General features: G+C 38.4%; 1 protein-coding gene across 1 annotated transcript; it reads right to left on the bottom strand.

Annotated features, from left to right (window-relative positions):
* Nucleotides 1-1,136: 1,136 nt before the first annotated feature.
* Nucleotides 1,137-14,964, bottom strand: LOC149068994 (putative chitinase 2). The gene is made up of 9 exons (XM_089251283.1): nucleotides 14,777-14,964; nucleotides 11,726-11,841; nucleotides 8,422-8,619; nucleotides 8,043-8,299; nucleotides 7,837-7,940; nucleotides 7,511-7,634; nucleotides 4,379-4,564; nucleotides 4,112-4,234; nucleotides 1,137-3,428 (listed from the first exon to the last, which is right to left on the bottom strand). The coding sequence occupies exons 2-9, from the start codon at nucleotides 11,814-11,816 to the stop codon at nucleotides 2,835-2,837; spliced, it is 1,677 nt and encodes a 558-aa protein (XP_089107409.1). The 5' UTR covers nucleotides 11,817-11,841; nucleotides 14,777-14,964; the 3' UTR covers nucleotides 1,137-2,834.
* Between the last annotated feature and the right edge of the window lie 9,944 nt (nucleotides 14,965-24,908).

Here is a 24,908-nt window from a genome sequence, read left to right as displayed (position 1 = left end):
TCTCTAAATGTGCCACGGATCGTTTAAGTGTTCTGGAACTGTGTCGCGGGTTATTAAGTGATCTTTTGGATGTGCCACGGGCCTGCTTCAGTGATCTGAAAGTGTGTCACGGACCACTTGAATGCTCTGGAATTGGGTCACGGGTTATTTAAGCGATCTGTAAATGAGTGCCGCTTAGTTCATTTTCATTATACTTATTTCATTTAGTTCACAAGCCGCATCAGATAAACTTCAGTCACACATTCGGTCCCCTCGGGTCAAGGGTTTACCATATATGGCTAGAAGGGTGGTCGCAACGAATTTCTTAAAGGGAAATTTTAAGTTCCCTTACCCTTCAAATAGCATTGAAATTAACAGAAATCGATTATAATAACATATAAAGGCATTTTCTTACGAAATTTAAATTTTTTTACATTAAAATATATTTTTTCGTCTGGGGAGAGGGAGTTGCACGAGTTCTTTATGCCCTCCCGCGTACGTTTCTGATCCCACCAATATGCGTTAGAAGGTAGGGGGCAGTGCTGACGAAATTTTGCTGGGAAGGGGGAGGGGTCAAAAATGGCTACAAATTTACTGACGTAATACTTGAACGGCCCCTAGGGCTTATTTTCGGGGAAACACGGTAGTACGACAAGGAAAAGGATTGTTGTAGCATCAATTAACCCTTCATATCCGACATTATGTAAAGTAAAATAAGAAAATCGTAATAAATTAAAATATAGAAATATATATAAATGTAATGGTAATAATAAATATTTATCGCGTAAATTATTTGGTAGGTCATTTCAGTTCTAATTAAAGATAAAAAATAAAAACAATGTTTTTGTGTGTGTGTGAGAAAAAAACAGTTGAAAACAAATCGTCAGGATATAGAGTCAAACCTCGTTAATGAGTCACTCTTGGAAGAGCAAAAATATGACTTCGTAAGCGGAGTGACTCGTTAAACGGAGTAAGCCATAGCTGTGGTAATTCCTGTCTGAGGACAATTGGGACTTCCAAAAAAGTGACCCGGTAAGCGGAGTGACGTGTTAACCGGTGACGCACTAACGAGGTTTGACTGTAAAGTGTTAAAAGCAGTGTTTAATTGCAAACCGACGATTTTAGTGTGATTTATTTAAAAAAAACCATAAACAATGCACCGCAAAAAAAAAAATATTTATTTCATCTTTACGTAAACAAAAATAATTTACATCATATGTTATGAAGCTTGTGAAAAAGCATTATGTACAATATCACCGGGGTATCCACCCAAATGCTTTTTTTTTTCGCTATATAATAAATACGAATACACGATTATGTCCATGATATTTCTCTAAAGCAAAAATATATATTTAAATAGAAAAAAAATTATAAGTACTCTTGATACGGGGAAAAAAAAAAGCTCTCCTCTTTAAAACTATTTACAAACTTTAGCGAGAAAAGTATTACTTTGAGTGTTTAGTATATACTAAATATCATATATATATATCAGCATTTCTCAACCTTTTTGATCAAAATGAGATCAAATTTCTGAACCTTTAAAAAGTTACAGTAAAATATCTAAACCCGTTCGATGGATGTAGGAGAGAGAGAGAAGTGTCCATTTTATTTATTGTGCTGTAAATTTGTAATTGTTGTTAATTTGTCAAATAACTTTTATTTAGTTAGAAATCGAGCATTTAAGTCTGTCGTAGGTTGAGAAAGGCTGTAGTAATCGAATCATGAGATGAGTAGCTAAGCGTGTTGCATTATATATATCATCATAGCATATTGTTTCACTGTGTAACTACCGGGAAATTTCTATTATCGGTTATAAATGCACTGCGTTTATTAGATAGTATGTATCACGCTGCTATACCATAGCTGCCAATTTTGGAAAATGAGAATTAGGGAAATTTTCGCAGAGATCCAAATTCCATACAAAAACCTCTCACAGATATGAAAGGGATTTTCGAAAACTAAGTAGGGAGGATTTTTTTTTTGTAATGGAAGTAAAATCGTAGGGATTTATACCCTTTGCAAAACCAGTTTGATACTCCGGACAGTTGACCCCCCATCTAGTTCTGGCCCTGCAACTTGACATTTCTTTTTTTTTTTTGGGGGGGGGGGGTGAGGGAGGACAAAAATAATGGAATAGACTTGACCATGTTATTCCTACAAATTAATCATTTTATCACATTTCGGAGAGCGGATCGGACCCCTGCTTCCCCCTCCCCCTTTCCTCTTGGTACGGCCTAGTCCAAGACCCAGGTCATCTGGCCGATTCGACTGTGGAGAGGCCAAACTGACGCCAACTGCTCGACGAATTCAATCCTTTCTTTGTCCAAACTGATTTCACGCAAATTTACTTCACGCACGTGACTCCGCTTTGATGAGGAAAAGAAATATGCAACAAACTTGTTTTGAGAATTTTGTTTCCCCTCGAAAAATAGGCATATTTTGCAATCGCTGTTGAAATTCGTGTGACATAAGAATTTTTTGGGGAGTCCGGTACCTCGTAAGTGTTTCGAACCTATGGGTTGATTTCTGAATCGATTCTGGGGGTGCTCGGACCCGTATCGCAAATTACCCTGGGTGCACCCCCGACTCCGACATATCACTGATCCGGGAGGTGGAGTAAAAATCCGGGAGACTTGGCAGCTATGATATACAAAGGTTGTACTAGAAAGCCGTTCCCACGATTGTGCTTTTGAAGCGGTCTTGTATCTTGTTTTATAAAATAAAATATAAAAAAATTCCTACAATGTTTTCTATGCATAGATGCAGTGCCAGCACTTTATTATCTCGGATTGCTCTGCAATCTTTCATTCTGTGGGAATCCGTTCTACCTTCGGAGGATTCGCGCTCATTTCACTTCAGTAGAACTTCGGACGGAAGAAGTTGAAGATTTGCCTCGTGGTGTTCTCGCAGCCTGCCACGAGCGACGGGACGTTACATCCCTGGATCTTGTCGTCAAAGACCGTGCCAGGCGGGCACGAGAATTCGTACGGCAGGTAAGATCGTCCGCTCTCGCCCTCGAACGGCACGCACGAGTGGAATTTCTGGCAGTCGTTGGGATCGCGGTGCAATCCAGACACCTTGCATTCGAAAGGCGGAGGGTTCTGGATCTCCGGATCACTCAGAGGTGGTGACCGGGTCGTTGTCGTCGTCGTGGTGGTGGTGGTCGTCGTCATCGTACTTGGGGGAACCCAGTGTGGAGTCGTCGAGGTCGTCGTCGTTGACCGCGTGGTGCTAGTAGTCGGCAATGACGACGGTTGGCTGGACGACAGAGATTCTTGAGTTACTGGTGCCTCTGGTGGCAAGGGTAGAGATATGCTGGGATCCGCAAACTCTTCGTTGATCGCCGTGAGAAGAGGATATTTCTTATGGTGGCAAGATCCGTGGAAGTCGTCCGTTTCGATAGACCAGACCATGCCTCCGCCAAGACCGTAATACTTGGCGTATTTCACCTGGAACATTGAAGTGTTATTGAATAGAAAAAATAAAAAAAGGTAGGTGAAGTTGAACACAGTTAAAAAATTCTGATGCAAACCACCCTCAATTGTTTTCGTATGAGTACGTATACCGGGTGATTCAGAAAAGATGGGGGGGAGGGAACTTTAAGAAGCAATAGTACACACCAATACAAACAATTGTCATCAAAGAATGCGTGGTCTAACAGGAAACGCAAACGCGCTAGCGAGTTTCGAAACGACTGTTCCACAAACATTAAAACAGCATTCCCATTGAAATTTATCGGGAGAAAAAGAACACCATGTAACCTGGGGAAGAAGAAGAAACCGTATGAAAAATTCCTCATAAAGCTTGTAATATGCAATTCTTTTTTTTTTTCCGCCACCTCGTTTGGCAAATTGCCTATTTTGCCAAAATAATAATTGAGGATATAGATAAGATATTTTCCCTAACGAACTTGAGGAGACCACCAATAGACAGCGCCTTCATTTCCAACCCATCTCATTAATGGAAGTAAATTACAATACAGCGATATGGCCAGAGTTGGTGTTTGGTGAAGTAATAAGTAATATAAGTATAAATATAATAATAAGTATAAATAAATAATCGTCTTAACAGCATCGTAGGACAGATCTCACGATGCTGATAAGACGATTATTTATTAATTTAGCGTACGTACCTTGAGTCTGATGCTTTCCTCGTTATCATATCCGACCCATTGTCTTTCCTTGTAAGCGTATGGAGCCATGTAGTAATCGTCCCAAACAATATTCCACTGCTCTTTCTTTTGTGACTCGCAGATCTAAGCAAAATGCATAATCCATAACGATTGTGAGAATTCAGAAATGCACAAGGACTCGTCAAATCATTAACGTATTTGTCTGCGTACATAGGGTACACTGCTGCATCCATGTGATTTATAGTATGTGCGTATATTATATCTTACCTCGTTGTATCCTAATGAGCCAGGCTCTCTCGTATAAGGACCCGCCCTTCCTTTCTGTGGAGCTGATGCATTGAATCCGTTCACTTCTGCCCTCTGTAGAGTGAACGACCTTCCGTAAAGACCCATTCCGAGGATAAGCTTCTGCCTTGGTGCACCTTGGGATATCCAGTAATTTACGGAGAAGTTCTGTAAAACCAATATATAGATTTTTAGTAGTATATCACACGCATTGCGATTCAAAACATATTTCTCTTTTGTATTTTGTGTTTCCCAAATTGTGCTGATTCTTAATTTGCATCGATCCTTCACTCTCACAGTCAGCAGGTAGACCTTCAACATGGCACGGTACTTACATAATAATGACTTACATGAACAATAACTCATGAATAAGCAGCAAATTACCGTTGTGATGTCACCTGACTTAATTCACTAATTTTTTCAATATTTTCACATACATTATGTTTATCGTATACAGTATGTTTATCGTTAACTAAATGCCTTTCTACGACCTGGTTGTTGAAATTTTTTGTCTATCTTGCTTAGATTTCAAGATAGTGCAAAAAAGTTTCTACATTTTCCACCAGGTGGTGTTCTAACCTTCCTTATCATTAGGAGCGTACTCGTATTGCGCTATACCACTGCGTTACTTCCATGATTCTATCTGCCATATTTCAGGAGCGATTCAAGATTATGTGAAAAATTTCCAATGTTCTCTATTTCTCTCAATGATTCATCCCTCTTGCTCCCGCGCATCCCAAAATCATTCTTAGAGGTTGAAAATGATCGTAAGAGGCTGCGCCTACGTTACTGTATACGAGATCTTCAACTGCTCATAATTTTTGAATGAATGAAGATAGAGCGGTGGAAGAAGCGTCTAGGCATAAACTAAATCAGACATGCGCTTACGATAATAGCAACTAAAATGCCACCTGGTGGAAAATTCTTGAACTTTTTTTACCTTACTTCCACAAATCAACGGGCTTTGAACGAAATTACAGCTTAAATTTTTGAAATTCAATTTCAAGAGATGATAATATATAAAGATTACTCAGAATGTGTACATTGACTGCCAAACTTTTTGACATTTAATGCCATCTACTACTACTAGTACTACTGCTGCTGCTGCTGCTGCACTTTCAACCATCGATATCTTCGGCAATTTTTTTTTTTTCAATTGTTACGATGAATTTCTTTCCGGATAAAATTGAAAGTTGCAAATTGGTTAAATGTGCAATTTCTTTTACTGTAAATCGCATATAAAGTCTCTCTTTGATTTTAACATTTCTTTAACTTATAATTTCGAAGTGGTAAGATTATTACAACTGAATCCAATCTGATAATTTTCCACTTTTATCGGGGATTCGCGGAATGATCAATCTCAACACATGGGGCACCGCCCTGGGGATTCAGGAAAATGAAATCCAGTACTATGACTTACAAGAGTAACAATGGAAATTAATAAGCAGGCATTTTCAGCCACGTAGGGATAAACAGGTATCCAGAACATCACCTTGCTTGAGGTCCCATGGTGCTGTTTAGATCAGTGTTCTTTTATCAGCGAAAAATTTCGCTCAGTCCATGTAACAGCTGCATGATTTTATATTTAACAAAGTACCTTTCCTATTTGGCTTTAATTTACCTCAGCTCTCCTTCAGTAGGTCTACGAATTATTTCTCCCATTTCTTTTTCTTTCTCTTTTTCATTCCACAAATACAAGCATATAATACACAAATTTGGAGATATGTGACACAAATACAAACATATAATGCACAAATACCAATATATAGTAAACAAAACACATACACACATAATACAAACAAACACTTTGTAGCCTCAAGGGACTGAAAAGTCCTTCCAGTAGGCCTAAAGGAGAATTAGTTATTAATTTACTTATTTTTTGCAACAGCGTTTTATTATATTTATAAGATATGTGTTCAAATGTGTTTTCGTTTGTGTATATTTTTGAATAGAAGTTCAGAATTGAGTTGCCTATTTGTGAAGCCAATATAATATAATTATCGTACATCATTTCTCTTTTTTTATTATTGTACTCTTTACTTGTACTCAGTTCAATATTGTTTTTATACACTCTTTCAATACATTTATCGAAATTGTTTCGTAATCTGTGCATCTAACGAAGTCAAATATTATGATTCATGTTTCATTATTATTATTAACTTGATTTTCAGTGTGAAAAATGATGGATATCTAAGGGGCAATGTATAGGAAAAGCTCTTTCTACATAATGTTTTATTAGGTTTTGGCACTTGATAAACCCGATTATATCTATTCGTAGTTCTATTTTGATTTTTCAAGTATTTCTCATTTAATTGTGAAAATCTGATTATTCTGTACAAAAAGTTTTGTCTCAAAGATAGCATTGTATTTTGAAACATTGTATTTTCTGCTGGCATTTTTCAATTATTTGCACCGGTCCGCAGTTATAAATAGGTTGAAGAACACTGGTTTAGAGAACACTACCTCCCTACCTTTTGGAAACCGCAGCTATACAGGTGTATACTACATAAATGTTTTCGCAACTGGGCAATACCCCCCTCTTGAGAAGCGCTGGAACGTACCAGGGAAGCGGAAGAAGCTATGAATATAATATAGGGTTTTGTGAATTGACTCAAGATATAGGGGGATTCACATATAAAAACAAAATATTAGAATTATATCAACGACATTTTTCTGGATACAGTAAAATCCCTCTTAACGGACACTCCCTCAGATGCAGTCACCCCTCTTTTACGGCCAAATAATAATTTCCCCTTATATAATAAAAGTATGCATTTCAAACCCCTGATCACCCCTCTTTTACAGACAATTTTTTTTTTGTCCCGCCGGTGTCCGCAAAAAGAGAGGTTTTACTGTATTATGCAGAGGTGAACTCGAAAAGAAAAGTTATCTGGTTTCCGCCAGGACTTTTCGAACCCAGTCCTCTTGCAAACCGGGCAAATAACACGGCATAATATCCAGAAAAATGTCTAATTCCTTAAAGTTCTAATTTATTTATAGCATAAGGTTATGAATTAGGAACAGTCTAGAGAAGATTGGATTTTTGTTTATTTACGGCAGATAGGAGGCAAATTCACTCACATGAAGTAATGAACAGGTATTGAACATGCTTACCAGATTCAAGAGCTGGTTCTCTTTGTTATCGTCCGGTCTAGGATAAAGTGGTGCATTGTGACCGGTGAAGCTCTCCCATCCACCGTGGTAATCGTAACACATGACGTTTATGAAGTCCAAGTATCTTCACGAGAGGGGGGAAAAAAAAGAGGATGAAGCGATAAAAAACATGTTATTTTGTTACGGAAATTCAACATGAAAAATCATGAAAGTGACACGTGTACGCACAGAGATAAATGCGTACATTTCTTTCCAATAAGTCTCGCATGCACTAATGATTATACCATTGTAATACTGTAGGGGGGAAAAAAATGGAGTGAACATACTGTGAAATTTGGGGAATGTCGTAAGCGACGTCCATGGTGTGCTTCCCTGCTGAAACTGCTGCCGTCAGGAGAAGACCGTGTCTCTGGAACTCGCCTTTCATCTCCTGTAAAGACAGGTTAAATTACAATAACGCGATGGATGTCGAATTGTTACACGTTAAGATCGGCCGAATGTCCATATTTTTACGCGACGAAACTGTACATACCCTCAACAACGACACGAAGTTCTGTTTGTCCTCCGGTTTGCCTCCTCTCGTAGCCGGATACTCCCAGTCCATGTCGAGTCCGTCGAAGTCGTACTTCTTGACGAACTCGACGCAGCTGTCGATGAAGATCTTCCTGGTCGCGCTGGACGCGGCCATGTTTGAGTATCGAGTCGAACCCTCGTTCCATCCCCCAATCGCGAGAATGGTCTTCAGCTTCGGGTTCAGCCTCTTCAAGCCCGTAAATCTCTTGAAGGCTCCTGGAAAGGACACATCATTACATCCACATAATGGGAGAAGGAATTTTACAGATTTGTGAAAAGATCTTTTGTTTCCCCCTCAAAGGCACTGGAATAATGTATTGAACAAATGGGACACTCGCCTTTCCCGTAATTTTCCTCGAGATCGTAGTATGGGTCCAGACTTCTGATCCTGTTGTCGAAGCCGAGTCCGACGAAACCGTACACCAGATGAGTACAGATATGAGGGTCGATGTTTTCTACCGGGTATTTGCCTGCATCGGGCCGATAAACCGCCCAACTCCCGTAGTAACAGACAACTTTATAGTCGTGAGATGAGGCTGGATCGGAAAAATAAAAGACAATACAGACACACACCGAAAACTTTTATGGAAATAATTTTATCGAAGCAAAATTTCAGTCTACCATACTTACCGTTACTTACCGTCAGAGGCGTTCGCGGGAGGGGCATGTGGGAGGCATCACCCTACCTCCCAAGCAATTCAAAAATTTAATTTTTTTTTTCTCACACATTTCCGTAAAAATAACATTAAAATATCCAAAGAAAACACCTTTGATACGCTATTTTAATCAATTTCTGTTAATTCGTGTGCTTTTTGAAGATTGGTAATTCAAAATGTTTCTGGAAGAAATTTCTTACCCCCCCCCCCCCTCCCCCCTTCCATCAAAAGGTCGATCCTGCGTACGCCCTAGCTTCCCATTCTATTGATATTGAAGGAGATATCGAATACCGCGCTTCCCATCTCAAGGAGATATCGAAGCGTTCCCGAAAGATGGGTGCATCGGGAATTTTATTAAATGAGTATATGTATATATACCTATAAAAATTTTTATAACAGAATAACAAGTCCGATTACAGGAGTATGAATCAACGAAATAATTATGATGAATTGTGGTTTAAGAATCGAAGTCTAAATTGACATTGTAGCGTCCTTGGCACGTCTGTCATTGATCATTTTTGTCGCAACACGGTCATTTTCTGCACACGAGGGCTAATTAGACCGGGACCCACAATTTATTGCCGATTCCGAACGGCAGGCTTGTTTTTTATACTGATCGAAAGGTCGGTGCGCTAACCCCTCGATAGGGGAAATCCCTGCGGGTAGCAATTTTTTGCTGTGGTCAAGTCGCTGTTTTTTGTTGTACCCCTGTGTCAGGAAAGTTTCCTGAGAAGGACGAACCGGGTATTGAACTCGCGACACCTCTAAACATCCTTTGGTACTTTAGGCGAGAATCTTATGGCACGTCTGGACTCGATAACTAAAGTTCCGTTGGTGGCGGTCCATCCACGTTCGTTGGATGTCACAAGTTATAATCGTGTAAGCCGTACAACGACAATTCGATGTCATGTTTGCGTCACATGGAGTCCTGGTCGTTTGCCGCTGTGGTGGTCGAGTGGTCATAATGACGCGGGGAACTCGCATCGCGGGGATCCGGGTTCGAACCCCACCGTCACCGCAGTGGTGGTCGGCTGAAGTTGGTTTCCTGTGGTTCCAAACTTCGAGGCGCAAATGCGAGCCGATCTCCCCATCAAAAAAGTCTCGCCACAGAGAGCAACACGCCTACAACGATAAATTATTCAATCATTACACTTCACTCACAGTTAGAAAAACTGGTAGCAGATGGCAGCACGACACATAACAGGCATTACACAGAAACAAACTTCACGTCAGGTTTCACTACACGTACACACACATTCCCGCATGTACCGATTCGTTAGAGGTTCCGCAGTGGAATATGGACGAGGTGCATGTGTGGTTTAGTAGTAGTAAGCAATGTTTGGACACCCAGGTGTTTTAGCTCGTTCTAGGCGCACATTTCTGTTCCATAAGTATCCTACATCTTAATTCTCCCGGAGAGTTTCATCATTCCCGAAGCTACATCGGCTGGCTAGCTTGATTATGGTTGCCATTGATTCACCACGTTTACATGTTAAGTGTCTATTGTTTCTCCAATTTAGCTTCCCGTTATAAAGCCGCGACTTATATAGCTTCAGATATATCGTTCGTGGTCACCGGCTAGACGCTATCGCAGATTGAATCCAAGCTGAATGAGAAGAAAGCGGTTCCAACTGACATTCAAAAGGCGGATCGTGTAAAAATATACAGGGTATCCCGTAAGTGCTAATGCGGCATTCATCTCATCAACCGTTCGTCGTAGAGGTTTCAATTTAAAAAATGCTCAAAATGTGTTCAACAATCATTTTGTACCGGTTTTGAGAGTGAAAATATAGCGTGTCGTAAAATAAGAAAATCTACATTTTTATATGGACATTTGAAATTTTCAAATATCTCATGAAATATTGCAGCTGCCTGTTCCACATAAGCCAATACATGCTCTTCGAACGAGGGGGAGGGGGGGGTTCCACTTCCACCGACCGGCCTATGTCAATAGTACAAATTTTTTTTAGCGAACGAAAATGGTCCAAAAAATAGTTTTTTCTTCTCCTATTTCAAGAAGGCATATTGACTCCCTTTTCATGTTGCCACACAAATTGCCATGAAGTCAAAATTTTCTTTTGCTTTCAGAAACCAGTTTAGCAACCACACAAAGAAAATTTTAAGAGCCAATACCGATTTTTTTTTTTTTTTAATCGCCATGGTGGCCTAGCGCCTGGGATTCGTAAAGCCCTGGTTTAGGGCTCGTTGCAAAAAGTAGGCAGCTGATTTTTAATAAGTATTACACACCCGCACGTTGATGGAATCCATTCTTCGTCTTCTGGCAACCGTTCTCGAAACTAGAGATGGCTTAATTCGGGGGCACCGAATATCGGTTCAGCCCCAATACGCATATATGTATATTAACGCACATCAAGGGAAATATTGCAGCATACATTTATAAGATCGACTAAGTATGATAATGAATAATGTATTTTTATCAAATAAAAAAGTCCTTTTCAAAAAAATTAGAACACCCTAGAAATTTACGAGATCAGTTCTCGAAATGCTGAAGTTGGAAAGCCCAAATTAAGGGTTGGTTATGGTTGTAGTTTGTATCCCCCCATCTTCTAAGAGGATCTTCTTGAACATATCGGTGGCAAAAAACTTGCATAAAGTAGATTGAATGTTTTTAAAGTGTCAAAAGACTACTTTTCCCTCTTTGTTATCAAAAATTAGAACATCTAACTTAACTTAGGAACATTACATGGATATTTTCATGCAAATTTGCATCAACTTGATCGAATTCGTGTTTTATGTCTTTATGTTTGTAAGAATAAGAAAAGTAATTTGACACGTTAAAAGAAATTCAATCTACTATATGAAACTTTTTTGCCGTCCCGATATGCTCAAGACCCCCCCCCCCCCCACCTTAAAAGATGAGGATACAAATTATAACCATACCCTTAATTTGGTCTTTCCAGCTTGTGCATTTGAGAAGAACTGCTGTCTTTGAAAAAGGACTTGTATATGCTAAGATGGCACTTACTTTTGCCGAATTCGTAGAGATAAGCTTTACCAAGAACCATCGTCGTCAGAAGAGATGAGATTATGATCAAACCGTTAACGATCGCGTTCATCTTCGAGGATTCGATAAAGAATTTCCTGTACAGGGAATGAAAAGTTGGCCTATCAGTGGTCTTCACGATTCAATGAGTTCATCAAACGTATCACAATGATGTACTAAATTAAACAAGTTATCTCCGAATCCCGTATTTTACGAGATTGCCCCTCTAAATTCGTGCCTGCTCACCGTAGCGAGGCCGACCTCAAGGGTCGTACAGGCACCAAGGCCCGTATACACTATATACTCTCTCTCAGAAATGCACAAAATACTCTGTATTAATTTTTTATTATAAAACTGTCATCAATTTTGGAAACATTTATAAGTATTCTAAATGATTTTTTAAAAATCAGTGAAAACTATTCATCTCATAAAGGGAGGCCCCCCGCAATTTTTTTTTTTCCTGCACTGGGCCCTGAGTCTGGCCACTAGCGGCACCGCGGTCATTTTTCGGGAGGTGGTTCTGTCGATTGCGCTCAAAATGAAAGTGTTTGAATTTCCAACGTGTTCCCACAACATGTCGATTACCCTCGGTCCGATTTTCGTGATTGGGGAGGGAGTGATTTTGAAACTTCTCAAGCATGTTATTTAAGTAAATTCAGTGTGTAAAAGTTATGTGCAATTTGGTTTAGGGATTTAAAAAGCGATAAAAAAATGTGTTGATTTTTCACTAACGCCCTCTTTGTTCACTTAGATCATTAATTTCTATGTTGATGCATATTATACGAATATGGTTTATCTCTTTGTTTTAGAAAAATTTATGCTGTAGGTTGTTATTTTAATAAAATTCATTATAGTTAAGCTCAATCATATAGAAATTTGATGCAGTCAAATATCGGTTAATATATTTTTTTGGTTTTATTTTGTTGTGGTGGACAGATTTTGTAGTTTCGGTTTCGTTATTACTTTGCGTGCAAAGATAAATTAGTTTTGTTTTTCAGCGTCATTTATCTTTGATTTTTGATAATATTTTCTGATTTTACATTTATAAATCTCTCGGTGACATCTTCTTTTACTTTCTATCATTTCTTTTATCCGAAAATCCATTTCTCAATTATTTACGGAAAATATTTTTTTTATTTTGTTGAGTTTCGCTCGCTTACAAAATAATCGGATACAATGAAATATCGGTTAACACGATGCTTCATCTGCTTTCGTGAGACTAAACCATTGAAATAACGTTTTAAAACTTGGTTGCTATTTGCAATATACTTCGTAGTGCTTATTCATTATGTTTTGAACTTAGGAAACAGAGCTGGACAAATTTATTGCCCGACATGCCTGGAGCATGTAAAAATACAGTCGAATCCCGTTTTAACGAATTCCCTTATAGCGAAAATTCGTTTAAACGAAGATTTTTCCAATTCCCCAGATAAATTTACATAGAAACAATGCAAAAAAGCTAAAATTCATTTATAACGAAGTGATTTCCCCGGTGTCTTGGAGTTCGTTATAACGAGATTCGACTGTATTGGTTTTTTTTTTTCATTATCATGTCTATACGTTCACTTCGTACGATACATAAATTTTCATATACTGTATATGTTGCGATAAATTGATAAGTCGGTTATTATGCTAATAATCTATCTCCAAAAATTTTATCTATCTAAAAATTTTATCTGTTATTCTCACGGTTTCTTTTCGGAAACTGAAGTTAGGGACCAGGCTTAGGCACTCTGCGACTCTCGAAAATATCTGCACGCTTACATGGCCTACCCAATAAAAAGTCAAAAAGACTCTAACCCACCACCAGCCATTTAACCTTTCATATTTTTTAACCATTTCTTTAATCTTATATATATATAATCAAACTTGTTTAATTCAAAATCCAAAATCACTGGGAAAAAGTTCTAATTACCCAATTAGAATTTTTCCTGGATCCGTAAACTGGCCACAAATTGCAATAAAATCATCAACATTCTCACAAGAATTTTAATAATTATCAATTATGAAATTTTATCATCAGTTACGAAACAGTTTTCCAAATTTTAACAATTTATATAATTACAATATAATTAATCTCAGCTGCTACATTATTCCACTGTTCTAGAATCAGCATCACTGCAGAATTTCTTGACCGTGCTTCAAAGCCTGATTTACGGTCATGATCGTCCATTACGAAACTGTTTCTCAAATTCTATTATTGTTATGCTCTAACAGGGAAATATATTTTCATTAACGTATTACACAATTTGTACTTTCCGATACGTTCAATGGTGTTAATGACGATTAAAAAACAGATTTTGAATGTTATACCTTGTTGAAAGCATTATCGCGGTATTAAGTGGTACATAATCTCGATGCACTCCAACTGAACAATGTTAAGAAATGGACATTGAATTATTATCAAAGAAAGAGTTGAGAAAAACAGAATTTTCAAACTTTTACTTATTTATTTTTATTTAATTAATTAATTTATTTTTTTGAAAATTTGTGTTTAAAAATTTGCTGAAATAAAACAGTCTAACTTTTTGTATAATTTTTCAAACTAAATTTTCCCACAAAAGAAATCATAGTTTTTCTCTCTCCAACTTCAAATTATCCAAAACATTCGAAAAAATTTCGAATCAAACAAAAAAATGTTAACATTAAAATATATAGAAAAGTCAAAGGGTGTTCGCAAAAGTTCGAATTAACCAAGTTCTACTGTATATGGACGATAAAATCAATGTAGGAAGCCCACTAAAAGGTTCGGCTGACCCGTTGAGAACCCTGGCCAAGGATAGTCATGTCTTAATAATTTAAAGTATGAACAACCGCTGCTGAGAGAGAGAGAGAATTTAAATGACAGATTAATACTTTAATCTCCAATATTACGGCCCCTAATATTTTGCGGTTTCCTACGTCCGCCCTTGGCCTAATTGATGTATCACCTGGTATATAAAGAGTATGCACCGTATCAATATCGGAAAAGCATTAAAGATCGATTACATGATAATAATAATTGTTATTATCAACAAAAATAATTCGACTTACCACAAACGCTAATCTCTAAACACACTTCACAGCTAAAGAAGTTTGTTTGTTTTTGTTTCTTTTAGCTTGAAGGGCCTTACGGTGGTGATGATGATAATGATGGGCCTTTGAACGACGACAACGACGTCGACACCGACGACGACCGTAACCTTCAAAACGATCAGCTCATCTGACGTTTTAAGGTCGTCGAACTAGTAGTAGTAGTACATACTTACTCCAGCGAACGGCACTAGTGTTACTACTTTCATCATACAATCACTGCACGAACAGGGGTAGGAAAAAAAAAAAGAAAGACCCTCCAAAAAAACCCCTTCACCCGTCGGGCCCCACGCAGCAGCCCGGGCCATTTTTATAGTATGTTGCTAGTCCAATCGGTTACCAATCCTGCAAGTTCCCCACCTTCTCTCACTCTATCTCCTTCTGAACCTAAAATACACTTCTTTTTTTTTTTTTAATGTTGTGGAAGAAGTTATCTGGCCTGGCCTGCTCCTTAGAGGCCTCTTTGGCCATGACCGGATAGAATGGAATATAAAAAAAGTAGTCACTGTCAAGGACATTCTCGTAATACTAGACCCGGAAGACCTGTTGCTGTGAGGGCCCATTTATGAGAGAGAAGAAAGGTCAGCAAAGGGCGGAAGTGACTTTTTAATTTGAATTTGGGCTTCTTTTTTTTTTTCTACTCGATGGATAGGCCCTTCTAGACGGCGAGACCTATATAGGCCTACTAAGATGAAAACAGCGTTCCGATTTGTTTATGTGTGTCTCTGTGTGAAGAAGAACCCTAACGGGGTCGTGTCCAGCATTTTAATTAGTGTTCGGGGGTAAATCGGAGCTGATTAATGGATGGTAGGCTTTGGTGACCGTCCGTTTATGCGTTGATGGAGCAAATTGCCGTCCACTGTGGACGATTATTATGGATGCAGTGGGGGTCGATGGTCAGTCAACATTGTGGCTTATCTTCAGGTAAAGCTGGGTCGTGGTCAGTCCTCTGCTGTCGGGCTTGATGCAACACTACATCCCAAAATGGTGTTGTTTTTGAATCACGTCTTCCGACTGACACACACACACAACCAGTGTGTGTGACACCTCCCGCACAACCATGGATGTGCGGGAGGGATGACTTATTGTGGAGAAAAAAGCCACTGCGTCCCGTGTTTTACGGGACTGAGCCCGTGGATCCGTGCCTGCACACCATTCACGGTCATTTTCCCCTGCTGGAGCCGGTATCTACTCTTTTAGAATCGATTCTGATAGGGTAGATCGGTGGTTCTCAACCTGGGGTCATACGCTCCTCCCCCTTGCTAACCTGGGATATTTGGGGGGGGGGGGCGGGGGCACGGGTGAAAATGAGATGGGAGGGGTGGCATAGAGAGCTGTGAAGAGCTGAAGCTTTCACATAAAATGAGTCGCTGAAAAGAGTGACTACTTTCAAAATCCAGCAGAGCTGTCCATACAACCAGGGCCATCTTAACCCGTGAGCTCATTCGGGCATGTCCCGGGGGCCTCATGTTCATAGGGGGATTATAAGAGATCTGGTAGGCTCTACTTGAGTGACCTGCGGCACATTCCCTGATCTACTGGGTGACCCACGGAATATTTACAGAACAATCAAGTAACCGCGGCACATTTTCAAATCACTCAAGTATCCCGCGGTACATTTACAGATCACTGAAATCACCGTCGGCGTATTCACAGGTCTCCGTGACAAAGTTCCATAGCACTTGAGCAACCCATGGCACAGTTCCAGATCACTCAAGTGACCCGCGACATATTTGCAGATCACCGTGGCACATTCCCAGATTACTTGATTGATCGCCGCACATTTGCAGATCAGTTAAGTTACCTGCGGTGGTGTTCCAGATCACTTAATTAATTAGTGTTAGGGGCCGGCGACACGTTTTCAAATCAGTGAAGTAGCCTGTACTCTCTTAAAGGTTTTTCTTGTAGCCTTGTCATATATAGCGAGTCTCTTCGCATAAAGCGAGCCTCCGATACAGTGAACCAAATTTAACGTCCTTCAAAATTCATTATAACGGGGTTTGACTGCAGTGTGCTATTGCTACTTTTAATCCTTAAAATATAAGGCGGGGTACACCTCATCTCAGAGCACCTTTTGAGAATCATCAAAAGGAGCTCTTCAACCTTTAACATGATGAGGAAGCCCCCTCCAAAAATTTCAGCCTAGCCCGTGGGCCAAAATCTTACTAATCATATATTTTATTAAGTTTTATTAATCAGTTAATTTACAAAATGGATGACAGGTCATAACAGTTCAAGAGGGCCGAGTGTTGAAGTCTACCCTGGGTTATAAGCAAAGACATCATGGCCCTAACCTCAAGGCCATCTTAAATGCATCATGAGCCCTCGGACAGACTGATTTTTTTCGAGGCCCCCACCAGCTAGAAATGCCTACTTGCCAGTTTACATGCTTGCTGTCGAAAATTTTAACCAGATTTCATATTCATGGGAGCCCCCGGCTGAACCTGAGACCCCCCCCCCCAAGGCCGTGCCCGGGTGCAGTGCCGTCTTAACTCGTGTGCTCACCCGGGCACGACCCGGGGACTTCAAAAGAAGAAAGGCCTTACTAAAATGGGATATAGTTGAAATTTTCGAAGAGCATACAGGTGAATTTGCCCGGTGGGAATCACTTGGTCCGAGGCCTATGATGTTCTTACGACGGCTCTACCCAGGTGACCCCCGTGTGTTAAGACGGCCCTGCCTAGCCTAGATTACCAGGCCTGTTGAACCGAAGACCTCAATATAGCCCAAACAGGGCTTGTCTAACAGTACTTATTGCTGTAAATACAGAAATCACTTCGTTATAAAGGAATTCCAGGTTATTTAAAAATGTCCCGATGTGAACTTATCTGGGGCATTAGAAAAGTGTTCGTTAAAACGAGATTTTTGCTATAACGGTATTCGTTAAAACGGGATTTGACTTTATATATATCCTGCCGTATCATATATACAAATATTAATTTTAAAAATGTATTAAAACCAGCTATGTAATTAGTTATTAATTATCCAGAGAATTTAATAATTATGACAAATTATTAACTGCACAAAATTATTAACTTTACAAAAATTGCATTCACCTGATATTCCACGGATTTCTCCAGAGAGAGATAAGAGAGATTGTTTCTGTGAAATGGGGCTGGCGTTAGTTCGAGTATGTACGTACCTCGGGGGGTGCATTGAGCCCAAGAGGGTAATACGAGGGAACAGAATCTTCCAGGGGGTACATTAAAGGGGCCCCTTCAACACTCGCGAGGGTTTCGTTAGCCGAGAGAGAGAAATCAGGGGATGTTGGCCCCTCTTCGTCACTACCACTTCAATTCCCTTTCGCATGGTTGGGTTCGTGACCTTCGGGAGGACATTTCGGGGACCCTTACAGAGGGGGAGGTCTTTTTTAGGGGGTTTTTGAGCTCATAACGAACGCATTGGGCATCTTTTGTCTTTTTTCCTCAGAGGTTCTTTGTCTTGTTTATCTCCAGGGGCGGTGTTCAAGGGAAGATCGACTCCGGGTGGTGGCAGTGTGCTCATGCATTTACAGAAAAGTCACCCACAATTCACCGGCATTCAATTCACTGATGGAAAAATTAATCGAATCGACAAGCAATTAATTCACTGACGGAAAAAATCACCGCTGGGAAAATTCACCGACAACAGTCCGTCATCAGTGAGTGAGTGACCGAGTGATTGAGCAATCTAGTGAATGCGTGAGCGTGACGGGATGAGTTGGTGAATAATAAGTGAATTTTCGTGACTAAATATTGAGTTCAAAAGAATACAAGAGGGGAAATTTAGCATTCAGACGGAATTCCGGACACACGTGTGCGAAAATTCACCGACAAACAATCGACAATAGTGACACAGTAAGTGGATGAGCAGGTGAAATCAAGTGAGCGAGTGATCGATCGTGAGTCAGAGAGTTATTGAGTGAACAGATAAGCAAATGAGCAAGTGAATGAGCAGATAAGCAAATGAGCAAGTGAGTGAGCAGGTGAACAAATAGGCGAGTGAGTGATCAGGGGAACAAATAAGCGAGTGAGTGAGCAGGTGAACAAATATACGAGTGAGTGAGCAGGTGAACAAATAGACGAGTGAGTGAATCACTCATACGGTTATTCACTCAGTTACTGACCCACTTACTGAATAACCGTATGAGTAATTCAGTCACTCGCTTATTTGTTCACCTGATCACTCACTCGTTTATTTGCTCATTCACTAGCTCATTTTCTCACCTGCTCACTCACTTGCTTACCTGCTCGTTCACTTGCTCATTTGCTTATCTGTTCACTCAGTAACTCTCTGGCTCACGATCGATCGCTCGCTCCCTTGATCTCACCTGCTCATCCACTCACTATGTCGATGAATTGTTTGTCGGAGAATTTTTTCGCAAGTGTGTGTCCGGAATTCCGCCTGAATGCTAAATTTGCCCTCTTGTATTCTTTTGAACTCAATATTTTTAATTTATTACTTGGTAGTGGTTCACAGAATGACTGAAAAACCAAATCACAGCAACTACAGGAATATTTTCAAATATTATATTATGTCCTTATTTGGGAAAGGGGCCCCCCCTTTTTTTAAGAGTATTTGTGGATATACTCGAAAGAATTTATGACGACACCCTTTTTCCTGCGGTTTTTCATAATGATTCGACGCCCTCAAGGAACCAGTCCACACTATTTCATTCTGAGAAGATTAATCACGCGGGGGTCCCCGGATCTTCCACCCGTAGCCGCCTTTTTCAGAGAATCACGTGCTTTTTTTGATAATTTGCATTATGGTAATTCGTTTATTGTTATTTTAAAAACTAGACCATGTCTTGAATAATTTATTATTCAAGTTTGAGAGAAGCGACATCTTCATCTATTATTTTAAGGTTCTTTGATTTTATTCTTAGGTGCTTCGAGTTGGGGACACGTCCACCCAGGTATAAACAAAAACGTGAGAATATGATAATGTCATCCCAAAGAATGCCCATAAACTGAATATTCCTTCCCCCCCCCCCTCCATAAATTTCTGCAAACTTCCCAGCCCTTACTTCAATTTTCGCTCTCTGTCACTCTTTCTGAACATTATTTCACTGTATCCGATTATTTTATAAGGGCACAACTTATCGAAATATAATCAATTATTCTATAAATTATTAAGAAATTGATTTCTCGGATGAAAGAAACGACAGAGAGTCGAAAATGTGACCGAAATTGACACCTGTAAAAATCCGAAAGTACTGTAGTACAGTATATTTAAGAAAATGAATTGTTTTTTAGAAAAAAAATATACATCGTTCACACACACACACACACAAATAATACACATGAATCACAAAAAGTACTATTTGTAATTGACGATAGATGCCTCTACAAACTAATTAGTATTAAAACGAGTGATTATTGAAACCGAAACTAGCTGAAAACCATAATTGGTGATTTCGGGGTTCCAATGGGTAGTTATGATCCATCAAAATCCCCTTCGTCATTATTCTGCCGATTCATACAGCAGTAGTGCTGCACTTTGCCATGGCGGTTTATGTATACATTATTAAGTGGTTGAATACGTAGGTTCACCTGACACCCTAAAGGGCACATTTTTTAAAGAAAGTAAGCTTAATAACCATAGGCATGCGCAGGATTTTCTCGAGGGAAGGGTTTTCCATAATTTTTCTTCCGAAAAGGGGGGTTTCATGATTTTTAAATATAAAATAACATCCAAGTCTCAGCTCGCTCTTGCATACGCCAATGCTAATCGTAATCATTAGACCCCGGATTATATGCAAATGCATTTGCATATTTTGACCTTTTTTAGCATTAATGCATAAAATCAAAATTTTCAGTATAAGTGCATATTTTTGAAGGTTTTATCTAAGCTCACTCAATTTTTTTTATAATTTTTCAAACACAAATACTGTTTATAATATTTTCATAACATCGGTTTTTTTGTTCCCCGCAGGTGAAATTTAGTGAATTAATTTGTGTTAATTTGTAATTTATAATTTGTGTTAATTGCATTTTTAATGGGGTTGCTGTATTTTTGAAACATATGACATCCATATTTTTATGGGCATCTTTTTATCAGCCACCTCGTTGGGCATTTTGCCTGTTGTGGCGTTGTATTTGTATTTGTATAATACCGGGGGCGTAGCCAGAAATTTCGTTCGAGGGGGGGGCACTTTCATTTCGGGGGGGGAAACCAAAGTGACAGAACAATGGATTTGGCCATCTTTTTCCCTTTTTTCGGTCATTTTCACATTTCGGGGGAGGGACCCAGACCCCCAAGTCCCCCCCCCCCCCTTCGCTACGCCCTTGATTAATACACATTTTTAAAGTATTTTACGAATATTAACCATTATTTATATTATTTTAAGGCTATTTCTAGGGATATGTCAGTGATAAAATTTCTTATAGAAATAGTGCCGAAATTCTTTTGTTAATGCTATTTTCGTTATTGAACAGCTACAAGTTGAAAATTAAAAAATGCTTGAATAAAAATATATATAAGATATTCGCACATGCGATATATGTATATGAAGGGATATTTTTTTGTAAAATACACATATGCCCTAAGAAATGGAAAAGATGCATTTCACAAACACATCTGCTTGTTTTTGCATGATTTTTTAATGCATATTTTCTCATTTTTTATACACATTTCTCAATTTTTGACTTTTTCAAGATTTCTAATGCATATTCTGGGATGTTTAATGCATATTTTGGGCTTTTCAGTGCTTATTTTTGTCTTTTAAGTGCACATTTTGGTATTTCAAGTGCACATTTTAGTATTTCAAGTGCACATTTTGGTATTTCTGGTGCACATTTTGGTATTTCTGGTGCACATTTTGGTATTTCAAGTGCACATTTTGGTATTTCAAGTGCATATTTGCATATTATTAGAGCATATTTTGCCACTTTTTTAGTGCATATAATCCGGGCTCTAGTAATCACACATGCCCAACCAGGACTCGTGGATAGAATAATTTCCTGGGGGAACATAAAAATACGATGAATATGTAAATGCGATTATAAATATGATTAGATGCAATTAAATGAGGGTAAATGCGACTAAATATATGTACAGTTTCATATTTACACTGACCAACTCAACTGCGACAAATTTTATCAAAAGAAAAACAAATTTTTTTTTTTTTAAAGATACGAGCATATTGCCAAACTGCGCGCATGCATCAATTCAGAAATTAGTGTTCAAAGGCAACAACAGATGACGCTAATAAAAAAAAAAGTTTCGGAATGCGTATTAATTGTTTTCCACAATTTCTGCGCGTCTCTCTCTCTCTCTCTTCCTTTGTCTTTTCACGAATTTCTGTCCTTCATTGTCCTTTTCCCGGATTTCTAACATTCCTGACCTTTTCCGAATTTTTGTCGTCGTCCCCCCTCCCATTTCCAAAATTCTGTCCTACGTTGCAATGTTTTTGAATTTCTGCTTCCTTCTACTTTAATGTCTACCCTTCCACAGCTCCTTTACGAATTTTTCTTTTCTTACCATTTTTTGTAACTCCCGAATTATATTCCTACCATTTTTATAAAATTTTTTCTCTTTCCCCCCTTTTCCGAATTCCTTGACGTTTTTTGAATCCCCCTTTTCTAAATTTCTGCTCTTTTCGTTCTCTGAATTTCTGTCCCCTTCCTCCTGCTCATTCCGGAATCCTTTGGTACCAAAAAATCGTAAAAAAAAACCACCTATTTGAAATGCTAGCTGTTGTTATTGTTATAAAAAGAACCCGATGCTGTAGAATATAATCACCTTTTCAACTGGTTCCGGTTCCTCGAGTTGAAACACATATGCAAATCTGGCGCCATCTCGTTTGGCAACATTGCTTATTTATTCTCTGTCTGTAAACAGTTAAAAAGGTCATTGTCTCGCTCTTCCGCGGCGTCAACATGCTTGCGATAAATTATTCATCTCAACTTTATTTTTTAGCAGGATATTATGAATTCCATTTGAACGACCACCAGCTAATGATTGATTGAACTCCCTTTTTTTCAAGGATCTATTCATTTAAAACATTAGCTTAACCCCAGCAGATCTTAGTTCAATCGATCATGGGATGGGGTTTTTTTTTGAACAAAGGCAATTTTGTCAACAATATCTTTGCGGTTGTACTTGAAATATCGGTTTATCCAAAGACAATAGAGTTAAAATCAAATTTTATGAACGCTATTATTTTGCAACTCGGTGCGGCCGCACCAATCTACGATACGGCCCTTAAACATAAAAATATTTTTTTTTCAATTTACGTCACACTGTGACTGTCGCCCCATGGTCTTCTTTCAAAGTTCCAGGTATATATAGCCTGCGTGACCTGTTAATTTCAAACGTGCCACAGACGTGCTTTCTTTTAAATCGTAAACAACCCTGGTATATCCCCACAAAGGCTATTTACAATCATTTCACCTCTGAAGAGTGGTTGTATCGGGATATAATTATTGTGAAACTGAAACTGTGCATTTAGTAAGTTTCATAAATGGATACTTCTCACAAAATTGGCCTAAATTGTGTCCCCGTTAGTTTACATTTTATATTTGGCACAGAATTCTTTTTTTTTTCCGCCATTTTCTATTTATATTTCTATTCTGACAAGTCACCACCGTGTGTGTGTGTGTCCCCAGTCCATTTTTCAAATTTTGAAATGAGAACTTTCTATCCAAAGCAAAAATATATTTTTTTTTTCAATAATTATATTTTTAGGATCGGTATACTTTTCACCTTTTTAAAAATTTTAAACATGTTTTATGTATCAATAGTCAAATGAGAATTTTCCCCATATATATATATATGACATTTGAAAAACATTGGTTCAAGTCCTACACCAGTTGCCACCTATCAAATTTTGTGTTGAAAAGGAAAAATATATATATATATATATATATATATATATATATATATAATGCAGCCATCTCACTTGAACTTCCTTTTAAATCAATTAGAATTGTAACTACTCAGTTATTTTACAAATTACATTTATTCAGGAAAAAAAAGCGTGTCTTGATTAAATGTTCTTTCCCTGACTGTTTTTTTTTTGTGAGAAATATAAAATACAAAATTATTTTGAATTTCAAATGTGTTTCAGTTTAGAGACTCATATTATATCTGAAAAGCATATGTTTTTAACGTGCTTGGTTTCTGATCAGTGTTGTGAAACATGTAAAAATGTCTTTCTCCCTTTCTCCTGGCATTAAGTAACCAGAAGGAAGGTTTGATAAGTTAAGGGGGGGAAAAAAGTTTTAAATTCCAAAAATTTCTTGGTTGCAACGTGAAGCCACAGCAATTTTTCATATGAAGACTTTGCTTTTAGAATGCAACTCGTGCTCTAGCAAGTCAGACAGATTACAAATCTGTTGTCCCCCATGAAATTGACGAAAAAAGGAGCGAGAAACACAAATAAAAAAAAAGAAATGAAAATGCAATTGACGAAAAAAAATTAGAGCATCAGGGCTTTTCCAAGTTGACAATAAACTACCAAAATATATAGAACACGTTGTGAGTGTCAAGCATAAATATCAAGTTAACCCTCACAGTGGAAATCCCGAGATATCTCGTCAAACTCGATCTGCTTTATTTTGGTCACCCCAAAATATCTCAGGTTCTTATAACAAGCTTTTATTTCCAATGTGGCAGTTATAAAATGCAGATCAGGAAAATTTTAAAAACCGCTTAAAGCGTTAAGTGCTGAAATAGCCAAAGTGCCACGTTTGATTTGTCAATCTCTTAACATGGTTAAACTTAAATCAATTTTCAAGTTTTTTTAAGTTCCCCAAAAATTTTTCCAGGGAAATTGCCTATATAGCTTTGATGATCTTTAAAATTAGCCTATCATTCGAGTCGGACCCTGTTTAGTCTGTATGCAAAATTTTATAGAGTCCAGTCAAAAATTAGATTATGAAGAGCGTACACGCTTTTGAAGGAATTGGAACATTTGAATGTAGTTTATGAAAAAGTTATTCTCACAAAGGGGAATGCTACAGAAAAAATTAGTTCGAACTTTTGTCGACACAAGGGCACTGCACAAAAGCAAATCGCAGAATTCACAGCATGAACCTTTCTCCAGTCTCTTCTGTGTCCAAAAAACATTAGTAAAGCTTCAGCCAGCAATTTGTGGCTGAGGTAAAAC

Source organism: Pholcus phalangioides, unplaced genomic scaffold, assembly GCF_987345545.1.
Source record: "Pholcus phalangioides strain wild (caught in Gottingen) unplaced genomic scaffold, Ppha-v1.0 ptg000024l_1, whole genome shotgun sequence".
Taxonomy (NCBI): domain Eukaryota; kingdom Metazoa; phylum Arthropoda; class Arachnida; order Araneae; family Pholcidae; genus Pholcus; species Pholcus phalangioides.
This window is presented reverse-complemented; position numbering and strand designations above follow the sequence as displayed.